At 44.6% G+C, this 23,798-nt stretch overlaps 1 protein-coding gene across 6 annotated transcripts in view; it reads right to left on the bottom strand.

Annotated features, from left to right (window-relative positions):
* The window catches only part of MARCHF3 (membrane associated ring-CH-type finger 3), a 98,266-nt gene that overhangs the window by 69,355 nt on the left and 5,113 nt on the right, over positions 1-23,798 (bottom strand). The window contains exons 2-4 of one of the 6 annotated variants that reach the window (XM_075128627.1): positions 15,040-15,175; positions 13,283-14,514; positions 12,143-12,693 (exon numbers count right to left, since the gene is read on the bottom strand). The exons of 4 other annotated variants lie outside the window; for them this stretch is intronic. In XM_075128627.1, the coding sequence (XP_074984728.1) occupies positions 12,173-12,693; positions 13,283-13,868 (1,107 nt within the window). In that variant the 5' untranslated portion in view covers positions 13,869-14,514; positions 15,040-15,175 and the 3' untranslated portion in view covers positions 12,143-12,172. Of the gene's footprint in view, positions 1-12,142; positions 12,694-13,282; positions 14,515-15,039; positions 15,176-23,798 lie in introns of those variants that run through there. One more of the 6 variants, XM_048850987.2, reaches the window with a different exon arrangement.

The raw sequence follows: 23,798 nt of genomic DNA on the forward strand, positions 1-23,798 counted from the left end.
TAAGGAGAGTGATCACTTTAGATAAGCTATTACCAGCAGGAGAGTGGGGTGGGAGGAGGTATTTTTTCATGCTTTGTGTGTATATAAAAAGATCTTCTACACTTTCCACAGTATGCATCCGATGAAGTGAGCTGTGGCTCACGAAAGCTTATGCTCAAATAAATTGGTTACTCTCTAAGGTGCCACAAGTACTCCTTTTCTTTTTGTGAATACAAACTAACACAGCTGTTACTCTGAAACCCGTATTAAGGAAAGAATGCACGGAGAATGAGATGGCCACCCTGCAGTGTTGTTTTTGAGTGTCTATTTTTGTGTGTCCACCTGCATGGCAACTACTTCTCCTAGGGAATGTTGTGCAGGAGACAAGCTCTTTACCTTTGATATCTTGAATATAAACCATCTGATCTGCCCTGTCAAAGGCTCTGAAAACTCTTTTGCCCCTTTCAGCCAGGTGATAGAACATGAGTATTTGTCCCTTAACGCTTTAGTTTTGTGCAGATATATTTTTAGCACTGTGGATATCTCAGGGTATACCAAAGCTTTTGGGTATGACTTGGGACAGGAGTAATGCTGTCTACTGTAGTTTACTGAACATATAGCTGACTTTATATGCTGTATTCATCTTGAGCAGCCTCTTTATCAGCATGAAAAATGCAGTAGTAGGGCTCTATGGACAGCTTCTAATTCCAGCATTCATCTGACTGACATGAAATTACTGGAGTTAGAAGTGAGAAGTACTAGTAGTATGTGATGCTAGAAGCCCTGAGATGGCAGAGGATGTCAAAGATGATAGAGTGAGAAGATAGGGAGACAAAAGAAAAATGAGAGAGAAAACATGTAACAAGATAAGGCAGACACCTAAAAAAAGCAAGACAATGACATTTTACTCAACCAGCAGCAGAGTCTCAGCAGAAAAGAATGGCTTCAAAAAAGGCCAAATCAGGAAATGGTAGGAATGATTGCCAGGAGAAATTATCTTTTTATGGTAATAAAATAAATTGAGACCCAGTTTAATTTTGAAACAGACCTCTGTTTTTTCATTGGCTCAACAATGACTGCTTCAGACCTGTTTGTGAAATGAAACATGCAGCCATGTTATGCAAAAGTCAGTGATACAGCACAGAGTTTATTTGACCCATCCAAATATATACCAAACCATTTCTTCTGGAGAAATGTCAGCTGAAGAGAGAAGGATAGACATGAGACGAGGATATAAGGGCAAGAGAAAAAACAGCTGGTGTCTGAGACTACATTACTCTCTCAAACACATACCACTGGGCAAATTTATCCATCTCCAAATGCTTCTTTGCTAGTGAACATACAACATGACAGTGCTTAATTTCTATAGGTACATCATATATCCTGCCAAAATAAGAGTTTGCAAAGTTCCCAAAAAGAATCTGATCCAGCTGCCATGGATTTCAATGGCAAAACCAATGGTCAGGATCAGACCCCAAATGCCCACCAACTCCTAAATGCGGTGGAAAAGCGAGTTTCCACAGTACAGTTTTATTGGGCACTGGTAGTGCCTGTTATTAAACTCCTTCTAATCCTTCCTTTTAATTCCTCATAATTCCTTTTGTGTTTAAATTTTCTATGCTTGCGCTCACTCAGCCCTTTTTCATGGGGAAGTCTGAACCACTTTTAAAGTTTTGAAATTGACACATTAGGAGGGGGAAAAAATCTTAGTTTAGTTTGTACATTAGACAGCACTTTGGGGTCAGTTTCACTGTTGGCAGTTTCGCTTGTCTTATGTTTTGGGGTCTTGTACACAGAAACACAAGAGAAAAAAATATATAGATTTTAAAATAGGAAACTGTTTGTAAACCCACAAAAATTGAAAGGATGATCAAGGGCAGATGCACTATTTGCATTTACCGCTAACTCATTTAAAAAAAAAACAAAAAAAACCCACAATGTCCCTTTAACAAAGGTTATTGTGAAGGACAAGTTTCCCCAAGCCTATTCTAATGGAGGCTTCCTGTCCACTTTAAAGGCCTGTGTCTGGTTCTTTGGTTACCTGGGCAGCTGCCCAAATATAAAGAGAATGGAGGTGAAATGCCATAGAGGAGGAGAAGTAACAAATTTTTTTAATAGATCATCTGGACCACAAACAAAAACTGCCCACTTAATGAGGCACTATGTATTGCTGACCTTATCTGTATTCTAATACACGGCTGCAAAGACACACATTTGAAACTCTGGTCACTCACTGAAGTGTCATTACTCTGGTCTTTTCCCAGGCATAAGAATGCAACAGAAAAGTTTTGATGTGTGAATTTACTAATCTCCAGGAGTCTGCTACATTTTAAAATTCCTTTGGAAATAAAGAGCTCCTCCTTATCAACCCTATAAACTCCCAGGAGACAGTGGACCCCTAGGCAGGAAACCCTGCTCTAGGTCACCTCGATGCAATTAACTGATGGTGAGGACTCTGCTGAATAAAGGCTCAATCCTGAGAGGTGCTAAATATCCACAAATCCCACTCAAGTCAACAGAAGTTGCAGGTACTCTGCACCTCTCAGGATCATGCCTACATCTTTCAGAACAGTATTTTAACCTAAGTCTGGTTTTAACAATTCATTAGTATGGAATCACCTTGTCTTCAATTATTCTAGTCACAAACAAAGGGACCAAAACTATTTTTAGTGTGTTACATATAGAAAATTTGAGAAGTGAAATGACTGGTCATAACCATACAGCTAAGGATAGCCTAGAATTCCTCCTTACCTGTAAGGGGTTAAGAAGCTCAAATAACCAGGTTGGCACCTGACCAAAAAGACCAATGGGAAAAGAAGATACTTTCAAATCTTGGTGGGGGAGGCTTTGTTTTGGTGTGTTCTCTTGGGAAGCAGAGAAGCATCAGGTCAGAAAACTCCTTCTCCTATAAAACATCCTAAAAGGGTCTCCTATTACAAATTGTAAGTAAAAGCCAGGCAAGGCGGGTTAGATTATCTTTTGTTCTGCTTGTACATTTTTCCTTTGCGGGAGGGAGGTTTATTCCTGTTTTTTTGTAACTTTGAAACTAAGCCTAGAGGAAGTTCTGTTGTGTTTTTGAATCTTTTGTTACCCTGTAAAGTTATTTTCCATCCTGATTTTACAGAGGTGATTTTTACCTTTTAAAAAAATAAAATCCTTCTTTTAAGAACCTGACAGATTTCTCTGTTGTCTTAAGACCCAGGGATTTGGGTCTGTGATCACTTTGTAACCAGTTGGTTAGGATATTATTCTCAAGCCTCCCCAGGAAAGGGGGTGTAAGGGCTTGGGGCAGGGAGATATTTTGGGGGAACAGGAACTCCAAGAGGTCCTTTCCCTGAATCTTTGTTAAATCGCTTGGTGGTGGCAGCGTACCGTCCAAGGGCAAAGAATTTGTGCCTTGGGGAAGTTTTAACCTAAGCTGGTAGAAATACGCTTAGGGGTTCTTTCATGCGGGTCCCCACATCTGTACCCTAGAGATCAGAGGGGAGACAATTTGAGAAGTGAAATGCCTGTACACAGTTAATTTCTTAGGATTCATTAAAAATTGTTTACTATATTCAGCAAAAAGAAAAAGCCTGGACTATGGGTTATAGTAGGGGTGAGCAAACTTTTTGGCTGGAGGGCCACATTGGGGTTGCAAAACTATACGGAGGGCCGGGTAGGGAAGGCTGTGCCTTGCCAAACAGCCTGGCCCCCACCCCCTATCTGCCTCCTCCCACTTCCTGCCCCGATTGCCCCCCTCAGAATCCCTGACCGATCCAGCCCCCCTGCACCATGTCCCCTGACCACCCCCTCCTGGGACCCGTGCCCCTAACTGCCTCCCAGGATCCCACCCCCTATCCAACTTCCCCTTCTCCTTGTTCCCTGACTGCCCCAACCCCTATCCACATCCCCGACAGATCCCCTAGGACTCCCACGCCCTATCCAACCTGCCCTGTTCCCAGTCCGCTGAGTGCCCCCCCCACAGAACCCGCGACCCATCCAATCGCCCCCTGCTCCCTGTCTGCTACTCCAGAACCTCCCGCTCCCTTACCATGCCGGAGCCAGCCACACCGTCGTGCTGCCCGGCAATAGCAGTGGGCCACAGTGCTGGTGGTGTGGCTGGGGGGGGGGGGTGGTGTTAGGGGAAAAGGCCAGGGGCTAGCCTCTCCGGCGGGAGCTCACGGGCCGGGCAGGACGGTCCCGCGGGCAGGACGGTCCCGCGGGCCGGAGTTTGCCGACCTCTGGGTTATAGTCATGATTTGATCACCTATGCACAGGAAATAACAACTCCTCTCACAGGAAATAGTTGTGAAAACCTGGTCTTAGCCTTTTGCAATTATTATGCTTGAAAGCACTCTGATACAGATCAATAGTGCCCATTTCAATGTACTGTATCATTTTATTTTTAGAAGTAACAGTATGTTCCTACAAAGTTGTGTGTCACTACTTAGGCCACCTCAGACAGTTAACATAATTCAATGCACAGACTACAAATTAGGAAGAATTAACACTATCATTCTTTTTGTAATAAGAAAGCTGACCAAGCCCATAGTCTATCTTAAAACACAATATACTTTTAGTGCATACATGAGAAGTCTCTCTTCCTTATGCACTGCTCCGGCTTTGCTCACCCTCACTTCTTTGATTTTTCCAAACTTCTGGATGGTATGAGTAGGTTTTTCTGTTTCCAGAGCTGAACAACAGCCTTCATTAGCTTTTGGCATTCCCTCTTAGTAAGGGAATAATTAAGTCATATTAAGTCAGAGTCTGAGAATATCAAATCTGTTTGAAGTGGTTTGTTATCTGACACTGTAATGAGTAACAATGCATATGCAGACTTTTACCCTTTGTTAGCTCTGAAGCTGCATTTTGTTCTCGTATTTCAAAATCTAGCAGCATTTTAGGACAAGATGACATCACTGCATGCAAAATTACCACAGAATTACTTATCTGATTAAAGTATTATATATTAGTAATGTCATTAGAATGAACTATGATTTCCCTGCTTATTCCAGCTGACCCATTAATGTATTGAGTGGACTTGAGTAGTGGCCTTATGGATGAGTTCAGGAAAGGCTTTCCGTGTACGGCATCATGGAAGAAGACCTAGAAATTGCTGTGTGAGATGTGAACAAACAGTATAACGAGTCAGGCATAAATAGCAAAGCGAGGATGTGAGGCTGATGTAACCCAATACAAAATGAAGATAAGTAAGGAGGAAGAGGCTTTGATGGAAGCTTAAACTTAATTCAGCAGAGGACTCTAAAAGAGTGAGGTGACAAGATCAAAGCAACATGTTCAGTCAGGGAAACAGTGAGAACAAAGTTGGAGTAATCAAGATGGGAAATAAAGGACTGAGCAAGCATTTTAACTGTAGGGTTAGAAAGAAAATAGGGAGTCTTAGAGATGTTGTGGAGGAAGAACTGGAAAGATTTGGGCACTGCTTGAATGTTTCGGGCAAGGGAGAGGCAGAAGTCAAAGTGAATTCTTAGTTATGGGTCTGTGACAAGGCTGTGAACTGTGAGAAAGAATGGGGATAATGGAGAAGGCTTGAAAGGGAAGATAATGTGTTTTGGACATTTTATGCTTGAGTTGGCAGAGACATCTATGCCAGTGTGACTCTCTGTACCTCAGGGGAACACCCAGCACACCCATGTTCATCCTTGTAAAATGATTGTGAGGTATCCAATGCAGTTTGTCATGTCGGGTGTCTTCAGAAGGCTCATGATGCACTGTGCACTGTTGTTATAGTGATGTTATAGTAATTGTTGTTGCAGTAATGTTATAGGTTATAATTTCATGTATATAGTTATGAGGCTGAAAATGTGTCTTCATGGCTTAACATAAGCCCAGGCAAAAACCCTCCAAGAGCAGAGAGGCAGTTCACACCTCATCAGGGCATGTATGGGACAAACCTATGGGACTCATCTGACTCTGAAGGGGGCGGGGGGCAAAGCCAAGAGGGAAGAAAGAACATTGGAGAGATGTTTGTCATGCTCTTGCTCTCTCTCTCCCCACCACCTCCATCTACAGACACCACACCAAGTGACTGAAGTGCTGATCGAAGGGGAGAGCCTGGCTGAAGGGCAACCAGCCAGGCTGTGGTGAGAAGCATCTAAGTTTGTAAGGGCACTGAAAGTGTTAAGATCAGCTTAGAATGCATTTTGCTTTTTTTTTCCATTTTACCAAATCCGACTTGTTATGCTTTGACTTATAATCACTTAAAATCTATCTTTCATAGTTAATAATTTGTTTATTCTACCTGAAGCAGTGTGTTTGGTTTGAAGCATGTCAGACTCCCCTTGGGATAACAAGCCTGGTACATATCAATTTCTTTGTTAAATTGACAAACTCATATAAGCTTGCAGTGTCCAGCGGGTATAATTGGACACTGCAAGACGGAGGTTCCTAGGGTTGTGTCTGGGACCGGAGATATTGGCTAGTGTTGTTTGGTTGCAAGTAGCTGGGAGCAGCTTACATGCCAGAGGCTGTGTGTGAACAGCCCAGGAGTGGGGGTTCTCACAGCAGAGGAGGCTGGCTCCCAGAGTCAAGGATTGGATTGACCTAGCAGATCACCGGTCCGGATAACACCAGAGGGGAATGTCATATCTAGACATGTCAGAGAGGTGGGCATTCTATGTAATGTAGTTTGGTGACACTGATGGGAGATGAACTCAAGGGAACATGTAACTAGGACTGGGTGACTGCAATACAATAGAATAGTAACTCCATACTCAATTTGGTAGAGACCAGGGAGAGGGCAAGACCTGGAAAGAGCCTCTTCACCAAAGGATCTGGGGAGGCAGCCCAGGAGGGACTATGGTGAAGAGGCCTAGAGAAGGGTGAGAGAAGAAGGAGCCCTGAGGAGGGTAAGAGATGGTGAAGAGATAACTGGAGATAACTGGTGAGCTGTGGAGAAGAGTGAAGATTCTGACATGCAGTAGTAGGGACTGACCCAGTGAATTATGAAACTAGTCTTGTCTTTAGGACCTACTGTGACCCATCGTTTAGGGTCCCAGCGCTCCAGCCCTGAGTACAGGGAGGGCTGTACTAGTGGTGGTGACTGGTGAGAAAAATCTCCTGCAGGAAGAGGTAAGGACTGAGGGACTGCTTAGCCTAGGAGGGCAAAATGGCCCCTGTGACAGCATTGTGTCAAGAGGGGTGAAGACTGTGTCCTGGCAATGGCCAAGGATGTTCTTTGTTTTGGGACTTGTGTTCTCAGGTAAAACAGATGAACTTTTGCTTTGGCTGGAAGGTCAAAAGCACTAAAACTGCTGGATGTAAAGAGAGAACTGGTGGATAAACTGAGGCAGTGACACTGAGGTAGGCATCTGTGCAGAACGCTCTGGAGAGGTGAGGGGTGGAAAGAAACTGAAACAGAGTTGCTAAAAGGACTAGGAAGGGACTGGGAGAGAGGCTGAAGCCGTCAAGAATCGGAGAAAAGAAGTTTCATGTCTCCCATGTAGATCTTTCGGGGCTACTTGAGCAGGGGGTATGTATGTGAAAAGCAGTGTGGTAAACTGTTGCTCAAAATAAGCTTCTACAAATATGAAAATATGAACAGGGTTTGTGGATGGATTATTGGAATTATTTCCATTAATTTTGGTGGTGCTGCGACTGGAAGTCAGGTGTTGGGAGATGCCCTCCTTCCAAATACTCTGATCGGATTTAGAATCCCTCATCTTAGTGCATACCCAAAGCCAGAAGTGTTCAAATTTCTAACCCTTGCCTTCCCTAAGGGAGCAGAGCCTGTTGCATCATTTTAAACTTTGTCACCTTCATCTATTGTGGCACAGATTTTTCCAACACTAAATGTCTCCAGCCAACAGCAGCAGCTGTCTGTTTTTATGACTGGGGACAATGTCAGAGGCTGAGGGAGGTAAAAAACAACTAATCAGCTATAGAGAAATATTTCCCCGTTGTGAACGTTTGAAATGACAGCACTAGTGTAGTTTAAAGAAAAATTACAGCATAAAGTTGCAGATGGAATTAGTTGCTCCTATGTACCAACTTTTACATCACTCACGCCGGTCATACTCACTTTTTTATCAGCCATATTTGTATTATAGTTCATAAAAGGAAACCCCAAAATACAAGTGAATAAAATACTTAAATGACCACAGTTATTTCAAATAGCTACATTATATATAGATATTAGATACTAATAGGCACCCTAGGGCAATCATAGATCTTATGCATTAGGAAACCCTTATTTACACTATGTAGGCCAGAACAAATATTAACTAATCTGCGCAACTATTAGTCACTCGTTTATTTCATTCTCACAAAACAAACAGGTTTTTTAGCTCGGTATTTGTTAGGTAACTCTGTTTTTACTTGCTGCAAGTAACAAAGCTCTTTCAAAGGGTGAAATCTTGGCCACACTCAAGTCAACAAATCTTGCTGCTGATGTCAGTGGAGACAGCATTTCAGGTGTGCTTTTTGCACTGGTTTCACTCCTGAGCGGTTTCATTTTATCATCAGGTTTGAGGATGGTTCACAATGATTTTTCCTTTCTTCAAATTAAACTACATCAATGCTGCTCCTGGCACCATATAGCAAAGGATGCTGAAGGGCACAGAAATGGACATCTTCCCAAGAGACCAATCACGTGGCCTCCCCTTAATGTGCTTATTCTCCAATTCTCTTGCATAGCGTCAGAGAGAACGTGGCAAGGCAGCATACAAACTCAGGACAGCTGACAGGTACAGTACAATAATAGCATACAAATGAAAGCTTCATGGGCAGAGCAGAGCCAGCCCCACACTTCTTAGCACACAAGATTTTTTGCAGGAAAATAGGAAGTCTTCAAGACAAATGAGAAGTAAAACATCACTGCCTATCTGTGATCTATACCAGAGTTTAATACCATGCTGGTTTCTGTGAGAACTCAGACCACTTTTTTTTTAATTCAACCATAAAAAAAGGATCGGGGCTGAGTTGGGGGGAGGAGGAAATCTGGTCATGTGTTTAATCTTGACTAAGATTATGGATTTGAAATTTAACTACAAGGTCACTTGCCCCAAGAAGCTTCCCTACTAGTAACATGTCCTTTAAAAGCTTCTTTTAAAAGGATATAAGAGAATAAAGCATTTAATCCATGTAACTACCTCTGAAAATGGGAGCCTAGAAATTTCTGTAAGTTACTGAAACAGCTACCAAACCATCTGTGCAGAGTAGTGTACATTTATGAGCTTAGGTTATTTCTGTTCAGGACTTTGTTTAGTGAGTGAATGAGTACTTGCTCTCATAACAGATTCAAATTCAATCACTGCATGCCTCCACCTACTCATCCAAATAACCCCAGGCTTTTTGGCTATGTATTCAACTGCTTCATCTAGCACAAGGAGATGGTTTCTATCGGTATCCAAAGTAAGTCTTAGTCTGGCACCAGCAAATGTGGTATTAGGGTATGTCTACACTACGAAATTAGGTCGAATTTATAGAAGTCGGTTTTTTAGAAATCGGTTTTATATATTCGAGTGTGTGTGTCCCCACAGAAAATGCTCTAAGTGCATTAAGTGCATTAACTCGGCGGAGCGCTTCCACAGTACCGAGGCAAGCGTCGACTTCCGGAGCGTTGCACTGTGGGTAGCTATCCCACAGTTCCCGCAGTCTCCGCTGCCCATTGGAATTCTGGGTTGAGATCCCAATGCCTGATGGGGCTAAAACATTGTCGCGGGTGGTTCTGGGTACATATCGTCAGCCCCCCGTTCCCTCCCTCCCCCCGTGAAAGCAAGGGCAGACAATCATTTCGCGCCTTTTTTCCTGAGTTACCTGTGCAGACGCCATACCACGGCAAGCATGGAGCCAGCTCAGGTAACCGTCACCCTATGTCTCCTGGGTGCTGGCAGACGCGGTATGGCTTTGCTGCACAGTAGCAGCAACCCATTGCCTTCTGGCAGCAGACGGTGCAATACGATTGGTAGTCGTCCTCGTCGTGTCCGAGGTGCTCCTGGCCACGTCGGCTGGGAGCGCCTGGGCAGACATGGGCGCAGGGACTAAATTTGGAGTGACTTGACCAGGTCATTCTCTTTAGTCCTGCAGTCAGTCCTATTGAACCATCTTATGGTGAGCGGGCAGGCGATACAGACTGCTAGCAGTCGTACTGTACCATCTTCTGCCAGGCAGGCAAGAGATGAGGATTGCTAGCAGTCGTATTGTACCATCTTATGCCAGGCAGGCAAGAGATGAAGATGGCTAGCAGTCGTACTGTACCATTTTCTGCCGAGCAGCCATGAGATGTGGATGGCATGCAGTCCTTCTGCACCGTCTGCTGCCAGCCAAAGATGTAAAAGATAGATGGAGTGGGTCAGAACAAGAAATAGACCAGATTTGTTTTGTACTCATTTGCCTCCTCCCCTGTCTAGATCACACTGCAGTCACTCACAGAGAAGGTGCAGCGAGGTAAATCTAGCCATGTATCAATCAGAGGCCAGGCTAACCTCCTTGTTCCAATAACAACGATAACTTAGGTGCACCATTTCTTATTGGAACCCTCCGTGCAGTCCTGCCTGAAATACTCCTTGATGTACAGGCACACCCTTTGTTAATTTTAGCTCCCTGAAGCCAACCCTGTAAGCCGTGTCGTCAGTCGCCCCTCCCTCCGTCAGAGCAACGGCAGACAATCGTTCCGCGCCTTTTTTCTGTGCGGACGCCATACCAAGGCAAGCATGGAGGCCGCTCAGCTCACTTTGGCAATTAGGAGCACATTAACCACCACACGCATTATCCAGCAGTATATGCAGCACCAGAACATGGCAACGCGATACCGGGAGAGGAGGCGACGTCAGCGCGGTCCCGTGAGTGATCAGGACATGGACACAGATTTCTCTGAAAGCATGGGCCCTGATAATGCATGCATCATGGTGCTAATGGGGCAGGTTCATGCTGTGGAACGCCGATTCTGGGCTCGGGAAACAAGCACAGACTGGTGGGACCGCATAGTGTTGCGGGTCTGGGACGATTCCCAGTGGCTGCGAAACTTTCGCATGCGTAGGGGCACTTTCATGGAACTTTGTGACTTGCTTTCCCCTGCCCTGAAGCGCATGAATACCAAGATGAGAGCAGCCCTCACAGTTGAGAAGCGAGTGGCGATAGCCCTGTGGAAGCTTGCAACGCCAGACAGCTACCGGTCAGTTGGGAATCAATTTGGAGTGGGCAAATCTACTGTGGGGGCTGCTGTGATGCAAGTAGCCCACGCAATCAAAGATCTGCTGATATCAAGGGTAGTGACCCTGGGAAATGTGCAGGTCATAGTGGATGGCTTTGCTGCAATGGGATTCCCTAACTGTGGTGGGGCTATAGACGGAACCCATATCCCTATCTTGGCACCGGAGCACCAAGCCGCCGAGTACATAAACCGCAAGGGGTACTTTTCGATCGTGCTGCAAGCTCTGGTGGATCACAAGGGACGTTTCACCAACATCAACGTGGGATGGCCGGGAAAGGTGCATGATGCTCGCATCTTCAGGAACTCTGGTCTGTTTCAAAAGCTGCAGGAAGGGACTTTATTCCCAGACCAGAAAATAACTGTTGGGGATGTTGAAATGCCTATATGTATCCTTGGGGACCCAGCCTACCCCTTAATGCCATGGCTCATGAAGCCGTACACAGGCAGCCTGGACAGTAGTCAGGAGCTGTTCAACTACAGGCTGAGCAAGTGCAGAATGGTGGTAGAATGTGCATTTGGACGTTTAAAGGCGCGCTGGCGCAGTTTACTGACTCGCTTAGACCTCAGCGAAACCAATATTCCCACTGTTATTACTGCTTGCTGTGTGCTCCACAATATCTGTGAGAGTAAGGGGGAGACGTTTATGGCGGGGTGGGAGGTTGAGGCAAATCGCCTAGCTGCTGGTTACGCGCAGCCAGACACCAGGGCGGTTAGAAGAGCACAGGAGGGCGCGGTACGCATCAGAGAAGCTTTGAAAACCAGTTTCATGACTGGCCAGGCTACGGTGTGAAAGTTCTGTTTGTTTCTCCTTGATGAAACCCCCCGCCCCTTGGTTCACTCTACTTCCCTGTAAGCTAACCACCCTCCCCTCCTCCCTTTAATCATTGCTTGCAGAGGCAATAAAGTCATTGCTGCTTCACAGTCATGCATTCGTTATTCATTCATCACACAAATAGGGGGATGACTACCAAGGTATCCCAGGAGGGGTGGTGGAGGAGGGAAGGAAAATGCCACACAGCACTTTAAAAGTTTACAACTTTAAAATTTATTGAATGACAGCCTTCTTTTTTTTGGGTAATCCTCTGTGGTGGAGTGGCTGGTTGGCCGGAGGCCCCCCCACCGCGTTCTTGGGCGTCTGGGTGTGGAGACTATGGAACTTGGGGAGGAGGGCGGTTGGTTACAGAGGGGCTGCAGTGGCAGTCTGTGCTCCAGCTGCCTTTGCTGCAGCTCAACCATACACTGGAGCATACTGGTTTGGTCCTGCAGCAGCCTCAGCATTGAATCCTGCCTCCTCTCATCACGCTGCAGCCACATTTGAGCTTCAGCCCTGTCTTCAGCCCGCCACTTACTCTCTTCAGCCCGCCACCTCTCCTCCCGGTCATTTTGTGCTTTCCTGCACTCTGACATTATTTGCCTCCACGCACTCGTCTGTGCTCTGTCAGTGTGGGAGGACAGCATGAGCTCGGAGAACATTTCATCGCGAGTGCGTTTTTTTTTCTTTCTAAGCTTCACTAGCCTCTGGGAAGGAGAAGATCCTGTGATCATTGAAACACATGCAGCTGGTGGAGAAAAAAAAAAGGGACAGCGGTATTTAAAAAGACACATTTTATAAAACAGTCGCTACACTCTTTCAGGGTAAACCTTGCTGTTAACATTACATACATAGCACATGTGCTTTCGTTACAAGGTCGCATTTTGCCTCCTCCCACCGCGTGACTACCCCCTCAACCTTCTCCCCTCCCTGTGGCTAACAGCGGGGAACATTTCTGTTTAGCCACAGGCAAACAGCCCAGCAGGAATGGGCTCCTCTGAGTGTCCCCTGAAGAAAAGCACTCTATTTCAACCAGGTGACCATGAATTATATCTCACTCTCCTGAGGATAACACAGAGAGATAAAGAACGGATTTTGGTTGAATGCCAGCAAACATACACTGCAATGCTTTGTTCTACAGTGATTCCCGAGTACGTGTTACTGGCCCGGAGTGGTAAAGCGTCCTACCATGAAGGACGAAATAAGGCTGCCCTCCCCAGAAACCTTTTGCAAAGGCTTTAGGACTACATCTAGGAGAACCGCAAATGCCAGGGCAAAGTAATCCTTTCACATGCTTGCTTTTAAACCATGTATAGTAGTTTAAAAGGTACACTCACCAGAGGTCCCTTCTCCGCCTGCTGGGTCCAGGAGGCAGCCTTGGGTGGGTTCGGGGGGTACTGGCTCCAGGTCTAGGGTGAGAAACAGTTCCTGGCTGTCGGGAAAACCGGTTTCTCCGCTTGCTTGCTGTGAGCTATCTACAACCTCCTCCTCCTCATCATCATCATCTTCGTCCCCAAAACCTACTTCCGTATTGCCTCCATCTCCATTGAAGGAGTCAAACAACACGGCTGGGGTAGTGGTGGCTGAACCCCCTAAAATGGCATGCAGCTCATCATAGAAGCGGCATGTTTGGGGCTCTGACCCGGAGCGGCCATTCACCTCTCTGGTTTTCTGGTAGGCTTGCCTCAGCTCCTTTAGTTTCACGCGGCACTGCTTCGGGTCCCTGTTATGGCCTCTGTCCTTCATGCCCTGGGAGATTTTGACAAAGGTTTTGGCATTTCGAAAACTGGAACGGAGTTCTGATAGCACGGATTCCTCTCCCCAAACAGCGATCAGATCCCGTACCTCCCGTTCGGTCCATGCTGGAGCTCTTTTGCGATTCTGGGACTCCATCATGGTCACCTGTGCTGATGAGCTCTGCATGGTCACCTGCAGCTTGCCACGCTGGCCAAACAGGAAATGAGATTCAAAAGTTCGCGGTTCTTTTCCTGTCTACCTGGCCAGTGCATCTGAGTTGAGAGTGCTGTCCAGAGCGGTCAGAATGGAGCACTCTGGGATAGCTCCCGGAGGCCAATACCATCGAATTGTGTCCACAGTACCCCAAATTCGAGCCGGCAACGTCGATTTAAGCGCTAATCCACTTGTCAGAGGTGGAGTAAGGAAATCGATTTTAAGAGCCCTTTAAGTCGAAATAAAGGGCTTCATTGTGTGGACGGGTGCAGGTTTAAATCGATTTAACGCTGCTAAATTCGACCTAAAGTCCTAGTGTAGACCAGGGCTTAGAAACAGATCAGATTCAGAAAAGCTCTGTTTTGCTCCAGCATTTTGCTTAGCAGTTACAATATTCATGTTTATTTTGGTTTTTCTTAATAACAAGAAGTCTTTCAAGAGGCACATTTCTGGGTCTCTTTTCGGCACTCCTGTAAAAACTTGAGGATATATATACACAGTTCTGTGGAAGTGTATGCTTTTCCCCCTCTCTCTGACACACAGGCCAATTTACAATCCATGATAAGTGAAATTTTAAACACTGTTTTTAGCACACATTTTATTTCCAAAGGTCACACATCTTAAAAAAAAAGAAAAGAAAAGAAAAGAAAAGAAAGAAAAAAAGAGAAATCTGGTAAATAGTCAGGGGGGATATAATCATTAAACAGTGACAAGGAACTGTTTATACTCAAAACACTGGAATTCATTATTACACTTGGGCTGCACATTCAGGAGGGAACAGGAAATATTTCAATAAAACAATGTGTCAGTAAGATACAAAAACCAATATGCTGGGCCATCTGAGTCAATATGGTCAGTAAAGGTAGCTAAGTTGGAAAATATTTTATCCTGTTTCATGCAAATAACTGTTTTCCCATCAACAGTAACATAACCCATAAAGCCACTGATTCTGTAGAGTAAGTAGGAATTACATTTCTAAAGGCAAAGATTTCAGATGATAATACTGTGCACTTTATAGTGCCTTTCATCTCCTAAGCACTTCACAGCACTTACTAATACATCCTGACAGTATTCTGAGGTAGCTCAGTATTATTGTCTCTATTTTACAGATAGTAAACATAGGCAGAGAGATGAAGTGACTTACCCAAAGCCACAGGGAGAACTGATGTCAGAGCTGATCACAGAACCTTGGGTTCTCTAACTCTTCTGCTCATACCACAAGCCCATCCCTCTCCATCTTATATAATATCGAGAAGTAATTTTTGCACAGACAATTGTTCCTGTACAACACAATGAAAATACTGCTGTCTAACTAGGATTTTAAGACATCGACAGTGAACAAGCCAGGATGACTTATGTTTTCTGATTGAGGAATTGAGTTGTCTAAATATAACTGGGGATGATGGACTAAAAGGGTGTTCTTGCTAACACTGTGAGACTGAGAGAAACTCAGTTAGTCCATGGAGTCTTTCAGTTACTCACAATGGACAACAGAGTAGAGGGTGGCAAGATGTATCAGTTTGGCTTCTAATCTTAACTGAGATATTTTCTGTCTTGTGTTACACCATTGAGAATGACCTCCTTGTTCAAGTCTAACATGGGATTTTCAAAGCTCAAATCTGAAACTTGAAAACTGCATTTCATATGAGATTACTCTTTGTCAGAAAAGTGTTTTGACAAATGTTAGCCAAACCTGAATCCAAGATACAGGTGCTTTTATGAAGGAAGTGTTTTGCTTTTGCATTACTGAAACTTTATATATAGTTATAAATGATTCTCAGTAATCACTCTCTCTCTCTCATCATTTCCCTTGTTTTGTTTACATTTACTAATACATGATCTATCCCTTATGGAAAATCCTATAAAATATAATAGAGAACCATAACTCTTTGATACAATTCTGTCTGTTTTAAAACAAAAAGCCAACCAAAAAAAAAAAAAACAAACACTGTAGAAAGGAAGGTCTCCTGGTCTCTTTTCCACTTTAGATTTTTACAGTACTTTAGATCCCTATTGGTTTCATTCCCATTAAATTCTATAAGATTTTTCTATAAGGAATGTTATCCCAAAGCTGAAAACCAAGTGGACACTCTGAGAAGATCATATCTCTGCTATTTATTTTCCACTTAAATAGTGGGTTTAAAATGACAGGTGATGGACACAATACATTACAAGCACGTTCAGGTTCTGGTGTTCAGGTTATACCAAGGGACAAAAATGTAAAAACCACAACAGTTAGCAGTTACTGAAAATCAAAATGAAGACCCTAAAAACCTACTTTTTTTACTTAATCACTGAGATGAAAAGACTTTGTATTGAGTGTTAACATCTGAAATATTACTATTATTGGAGATACTTGAAAAACTCCAGCTTAGGAATCTTCTTCAACATTTTTAATGCAAACTTGAGTACGAGCTACCTTTCTGAAGACTTTACAAAATTTATATTGATTGCCCAACTAAAGCCAACTCACATTTTGAGTAGACTTTAGCAGGTATTCTTGCTAGCTTTGATCCACAGACTTTCAATGAGTCGAGAAAGGACTACTTCACCCTAAATGAATAACAACACCGTGTACTTCCTTGTCACTGCCACTGGTGAACAAGTAAATTCCCAATACTCAACTCTCCCAAATCTTCAAAACAGATGGGAGCAGTCTGCATGATACCTATTAAATGAATTGCAAAAACTCCGCAGCCTCTCCAGCTCTAAAGCAGCTGCTCTTGTGAATCATAAAGGAGCTTTCAAAGCACAGTATTCACACACAGAAAAGCCCATGCCCAGCTCCAGCTGTACCAGAAGAGCCTCGCTCATATTACTTGAGAAGTATTCCAGCTATGCATGTGTAACTATTATGGATTTTTTCTAATTGCAACTGCTTCTGCTACACATTTTCTATACACTCATGCTGTTTCCCATCCACACAGCCTTGGGAGAATTTTTCTCTGTTGAACCATATGGGGCCCTCTTACTGCATTCATCTATCTATCTATCTATAATTTGTGTGTGTGTGTGTGTGTGTGTGTGTCTATATAGATAGAGACTATATATGTCTCTATATAGACACACACAACGTGCAAGCTGAAGCCATCTTTAGCAAAAACAAAATTGTTCTTGCCCAGTTCTATGATGTCTATTGGTCTTTTCCAATGTCATTCAACAGGAATATAGGAAACTATGTTTTAAATCTGTGTAGGTTACAAGTATTAATGGTAGTGAACTCTCCCCAGGAAATGTATACAAAGAAAACTGTCTGTGTTCTAATAGCCTTTTATTGAACTGCCTCTAATGTGACATGAATATATAATAAAATATTTAAAGTACTTTGAAATAAAATAAAATGTCTCATTATATATCTAACTATGGGCATTTGAACACTGCATCTCTCAGAAGTTGAAGGCCTTATCCAACTGTTATTGAGGTCACGTGTTTCACTAAGCACTCCTATCGGGGGTGCCCTGACAGACGTGGGTAAGACACTGCCGGTAGTTTGTACAGCCTTTTTGGCAACACACCCAGGAGGGTGAGTGGGAACAAAAAGGCTCAGTGTCTGTCAGAATCTGGAAAAACATATTTGCTCTTGTCCATTATTAAAACTGATTTTAGGCTCCTAGTTTTTGTAGAATAATTGAGTAAGAAATCAGCTTATACGTCTCAGAAACAAAGATATTTCCAGAAGAATAACTTGTGAGGAATATGACCTCTATGCTCAGAAAATGATTTTAGTTTCTTACCCTCAATTTATAAAACCGCTCTTTTAGCATTACTGCTAGATTCAACTGTTCAGCCCTAAGTCAGATATTAGAAAAACAGAACATTACAAATGAGCCAATACGATTAACATTATTGGTATTTATTCATGTAAGCACAAGATAGTGTGATGAAATGAGGCTATCAGTACAACTTTTGAATTCTGACTGAAATTGCAAAGCTGTATTTTGAAAAACTGCTTTATCATCTGTGTTTATATGTATCTGTCTGGCCCTAGAGCAGATACACACCAGACACGGACAACAGGAAATAATAACAGTTAACAACTGTACTTAGACCTCACAAAGGTTATGCTAAAAAAAACCTGGTTCCTCTGGAGGGAGAGTGCAAGTTATGACCAGTGGAAACTTACCAGGAGGAGAACAAGAGAGACCAGGTAGGGTTGAAATAAAGAAACACAGAGGAAACCAGACAGAAAAAGGAAGTGTAGGGCAAAACAGAGAGCAAGGTCAAAGAAGCTGGCTGATGGGCTCAAGAAAGGAGAGGTCACCCAACATACAGGAGCTTCATAGGGCAGGGCAGCCCTGATCACTTTCCTGAGCTCAGATGGCCCCAGTAGTCTGGATAACCCAAGGGACTCAAATCCCAGCCCCAAGAATGCCCTGGAGTGTTGAGGAAACTGAGGCAGGGACATGCATTTTGTGTTTGTTGCTTTGTATGATCTGAACTCCTCTATACTTGACATGATTAAGTAGATTAAAGATATTAGATGGAGCAATGTATATGTGTTCACTGCTTCATAACTGCTGCATGCCCCTGAGAGTTATACTGCAACCAGAAGTAGGGTGATCAGACGTCCCGATAAAAATCGGGACCATCCCGATATTGAGCAGTTTGTCCCATGTCCCGACTGAAATATGTCCGGGACGCCATTTGTCCCGATATTTTGTTTTGGGCACAGTAGCCCTTTTTTTTTTTTTTTTTTTGCTTAGGTGGCGTGACAGGCAGGTGGAGCGGCTCACTCGGCATGTCCGGGTCTTCGTTGGCAGGTATTTCCTTCATCAGCAAGATTTATTTCCCGCTGCCGAACATGCCGGGTGAATGTAACAATTGAAAAGCCACTCCCCCTGCGACGGTCCCAATATTTGGATTTAGCATCTGGTCACCCTAACCAGAAGCTTTGGGGTAGAGCTATGGGAAAGAGCTGTATTTAAGTAACTGGGATATCTTGGGTGTCAGTGACAGTTTTTGGAGGCTAGGGCAGGTTGGCTGAGGAGCCCCATTTCTCTGATGGGGTAACAGACAGAGTCAGTGCCCAGGAAATGTGCCAGAAAGGCCAAGGGAGGAGGAACCAGTGTGGCAGGCTGCTGAGGCTTCAGAAGCTTAACACATCCCAAGTGATTCACAGCAGAGGCTTGGATTTCCCCTCCGCCCCCACCCAGCGGTCCTAGAGGGTGCTCAGAAATGGATGCTCCCGAGGATCTGTGACAGGCAGTAATCAAGAGATTTTCTTCTAAACTGTGCATTTATAGAAAGAAAGAATAGCAAGGATCAGAAAACTTAAGATGCTTTAGCTCAGGGGTGGGCAAACTTTTTGGTCTGAGGGCCACATCTGGGTATGGAAATTGTATGGTGGGCCATGAATGCTCCCAAAATTGGGGTTGGAGTGTGAGAGGGGGTGAGAGCTCCGGCTGGGGATGCAAGCTCTGGGGTGGGGCCAGAAATGAGTAGTTCAGGGTGCAGGAGGGTGCTCCAGGCTGGGGTAGGGGGTTGGGATACAGGAAGGGGTGAGTGCTCTGGCTGGAGGTGCGGGCTCTGGGGTAGGACCAGGGATGAGGGGTTTGGGGTGTAAGAGCGGGCTGGAGCTGGAGCAGAGGGGTTTGGAGTATGGGAGGGGGCTCTGGGATGGGGGTGCGGGTTCAAGGGTGGGACCAGAAAGGAGGGGTTCAGGGTGTGGGAGAGAGGTCCGGGCTGGGGAGCCCCCTCCTCCACACCCCAATCCCCCAGCCCGGACCTCTCTCCCACACCCTGAACCCCTCCTTTCTGGTCCCACCCTTGAACCCGCACCCCCATCCCAGAGCCCCCTCCCATACTCAGAGTGCAGGAGGGTGCTCTGGGATGGGGCTGAGGGGGCTCCAGGTTGGGGGAGGGGGTGAGGACTCTGGCGGGGGGTGTGGGCTCTGGGGTGGGGCTGGGATGAGGGGTTTGCACTGCAGGAGGGTGCTCTGGGCTGGGACCGAGGGGTTCAGAGGGCAGGAGGGGTATCAGGGCTGGGGTAGAGGGTTGGGGCACAGAAGGAGGTCAGGGGTGCAGGGTCTAGGCAGTGCTTACCTCAAGCAGCTCCCGGAAGCAGCAGCATGTCCCCCTCCTTCTCCCCCAGCTCCTATGTGGAGGCGTGGTGCCAGCCAAGCGGCTCTGCACGCTGCCCCGTCTGCAGGTGCCACCCCTGCAGCTCCCCTTGGCTGCGGTTCCCAGACAATGGGAGCTGCGGAGCCGGCACTTGGGGCAGGGGCAGCATGTGGAGCCCCTTGGCTTACGTGCCAGAGGGGAGACATGCGGCTGCTTCCAGGAGCCATGTGGAGCCCTGGCATGCATGGAGCTAGGCAAGCCCCCGCTCCCGCTCCCTGGCTGGAGCTCGAGGGCCAGATTAAAAGGTCTGGTGGGCTGGACATGGCCTGCATGCCATAGTTTCCCACCCCGCTTTAGCTCCTTAATACATACATTACCATTGCCTCTTTCCCGTATGCTTGTTCTCTTTCCCATTCAGTGCTGATCATCAAAATATTTGGGTGTAATTAGGAATATATCTGATGACTGGTGCACTCCTCCTGTCTGCTTTCTTCAGAGATGCTACAATTCAGTGTCAGACATTGTATTTCACAGCCGGGCAAGAGAGTGTGATGATGATAATACTAGTTTGTGACATAAGTGAAATCAAACTGACTGACTACAAGAAAAGAAAGCTGAAATTTGGGAGAGACATAGGTTGGTAATCAGCAATTACAAGAAAGAAAATACATCCAGTGCCCAGCTAAATAAGAGTTTGCAACAACATATGTATTTATTAACATTTTACATATTAACATATTTATTAACGTAACTGTGGTCTGCATTTAAAAGTTCAGAAATGATTTATAATAAATTGCCTGGCAGCAGCAAAGCTACAGTACCACAGCAAAGTAAAACTTCAGCAAAACTTACTGTCATTAGTGTAGGACCTGGAACAGTGCTCTAAGTATTAACCTATTTGCCACTGATGTGGGAACTTTCTTCATGCTACTCCCATGCTGTCAAGTCTACTCTCAAATCCTGCTAACAGAAAGCCAATCCTCACTCTCCTTTTTCTATATGCTTAGAAGCCATAATAGCAATAGCTGCGGACAGAAAATCATACTATCCTACCAACCCCTTGAGAGAGTTAATTACTTGCTGTATAACACTGTGCCTTTAAGAAATATGAAAGCCTACCGTGTTCATCTGTCTTCATGGGTGGAACAATGAAAAACGTAAGATCACAAACATATGAGCAAAAGATGGCCCTGGCTACAAATTGGAAGAGTGGATGTTCTGACCATGACAGCGTGCTCTCCGTGGGTGTAGGCTGAAATACGTGAGAGAGTTTCGCAGTTGTCTTGGCAGCCATAAGATTCTTTGGAGAGCCATCACACACGTGGAGTTGGAAGTCACTGAAATACAAGTCTGTGCACCACAATTATTCCCAAATTAACACCATTCCAGGACTCAAACTAGTTGGACACAATCAAATATATTTGTTTTTAGAGTCAGATAACTCCTATAGCTGGGCTATTGGAAACACAACTTAACCACTCCCTCTCAGTGCATGTTGCATCTAATTGGAAAGAGCTGGGTCAAGAGAGGCTCATTTAGCTTACCCAGCCAAGTTTCAGTTGTACAAGAAATGCTGGTTGCCTCATCAATGACTAAACTGTGGATAGTTGTGGCTTTATTAGCTGTTGCCTTTACACTGGACAGAGTGAACCTAAGGGTAGGCTTTCTATCTGTCAGTGCGCCCCTAAGAGATTTTAGACAAGATCGCATCATAGATAAGAGGAGAGATAAGGAGAAGAAGAATTCTCTAGTGGTTAAGGCTCTAGGCTGGAACTTGGGACACAGGTACCTATTCTGCCACAGCTTCCTGTGGGACCTTAGATGAGACAGTCTCACTTTGTCTCAGTTTCCAATCTATGAAATGGAGGTAACAGTGTTTAGTGCTTTCCACAGAGATGTTGTGAGGATAGATACATTAAAGAGCGTGAGGTGCCCAGATACTAGACTAATGTGGGGGGTGGTTTATACCTTTTATTTGTGGACCAGTAATCTATATATTTAAAATGGTTTGGGGGCGGGGGTTGTGATTGTTTTCTTTTTTAATCATCCTTCTCTCTCCAGACTCATCACCACAAGAAACTCAGAACCCAGGCTCTAAAACAACAATCCCACTCCATGGTCCCCCATACCCCAAGGTCAAGGTCAAGGTTGTGCTGATCAAATGTCTTTGTCACCAAAGTGGATTCTGAAGGTGTATAGCCTGGAAGCAGAGTTGAATGTTTTTTGCACTGAGATATGTTTATTTCATGGCTAAGAGCAATTAGATTCAGACTGATGTCCAACTTTGGTGAGACTGATCCAGCTTAAAAGGGGATGAACGTCTCTTTGACTTAGTCCAGTTTCACTCGGTCTGGCTCTAAATGTGCTGAAGGAGACTAGATTGTAATATGAGATGAACATGGGAGAAAATTTCCCTGAAAAAGCTCCAGCTCATTCAATAATAGGTAAGTTTGCCTCTAAGTGACACAGCATGATGTGGACACATCACCTAGTGCTCTAAACACTATGTGAGTTGCTCACTGAATACTGGATTCTCTTAAATCTGTCAGCAGTCTTGGAAACAGTTAAGAGACTTGTTTGAATACTTGGCTAGAATACGTTGGGCGTGGAGGGGGACATTCATTCTAGAGCACTAGTGTTAGAGTCCCTAGAGGGTGATGTTGGCTGACACTTCACTTGCCTCAAGAATACGAGAGGGAAGCTCAGAGGCAATGCAACCTAGATTGACAGAGAAGGCCGTGGGATTAGGAAATCAAATTACCACAAAATAGCAAATTGGCTCCACCCCTGCAAAAAAAGCTAGCAGGAGAAGAGACCAAAGGAGGACCCAAGTCTGCTGTTGTCATAATAGTACAGTAGAACCTCAGAGTTATGAACAACCTCCATTCCCATTTAACACAGTACTGTACTTGCTTTTTTTTTTTTTTTTTTTTTTAAATCTCTGTTGCTGCCTGATTGTGTACAGTACTTCTGGTTCCAAATGAGGTGTGCTTGAGCAGTCAGTTCGTAACTGTGATGTTCCTAACTCTGAGGTGCTACTGTATCCTCTACTACACTAGTTTCATCTGCCCATGTCAGTTTGTCACAAAGGTATTTTTGGACTTTTTCCATGTTGTCTGTTACATATGAGATATCCCCCCTCCCTCTCCCCATAAAGCCATTACCCCACTCCAAGTCCCAACCTTGCCATGACACCTGGGGGGGGGGGGTGCGGGAATCAGCAAATGTAAGGTGTCCAGGTTAATAGGAAGATGGAGATGGTTGTCATTTTATCTAACTTTTTTGCAACTATATAACCGTAATGACTGTGTGGTGTCTTTCTCCTCTCCATGTGGCACTTATCTTTTTCAACTGGAAACTCCAGGGGGCATAGACTGCCTCCTCAGATGATTTCACAGTATCTAACACAACAGTGCATGCTGGTACTGGGCCTCTCTATGCTATTGTTTATATATAGTAAAAAGACTTACAATGTATCACTGCTGAAAGGAGTAAATGATTAAAAAAAGAGATATGCAAAAATAAAGTGGGACAGGGGATGTAAGAGAAACACAGTTTGCACAACGTTTCTATTCACATCAGTGGGGGTCATATTGTGGGTAAAGAGAGAAGACCCGAACTCTGTAGCCCAGCCCACAGACTAAGAGAATTAATTTGTCCCTCTCTCTGGCACTGATGGGGATTTCCCTGGACTATCCTTGAGGTATTTTGGATCCCAGCTACTCCTGTTTTCCCAGGAGGTGGCCAAGAGTGCCTCACTTCATATAGGTCTAGTAAGGTGCTTGCAACAACTTCTCTGTGATGTGGACCTGGCTATAGCAATTTAACATACTGTAACCCCCA

The sequence above is a fragment of the Caretta caretta genome, chromosome 5 (genome assembly GCF_965140235.1).
Source record: "Caretta caretta isolate rCarCar2 chromosome 5, rCarCar1.hap1, whole genome shotgun sequence".
Classification (NCBI taxonomy): domain Eukaryota; kingdom Metazoa; phylum Chordata; order Testudines; family Cheloniidae; genus Caretta; species Caretta caretta.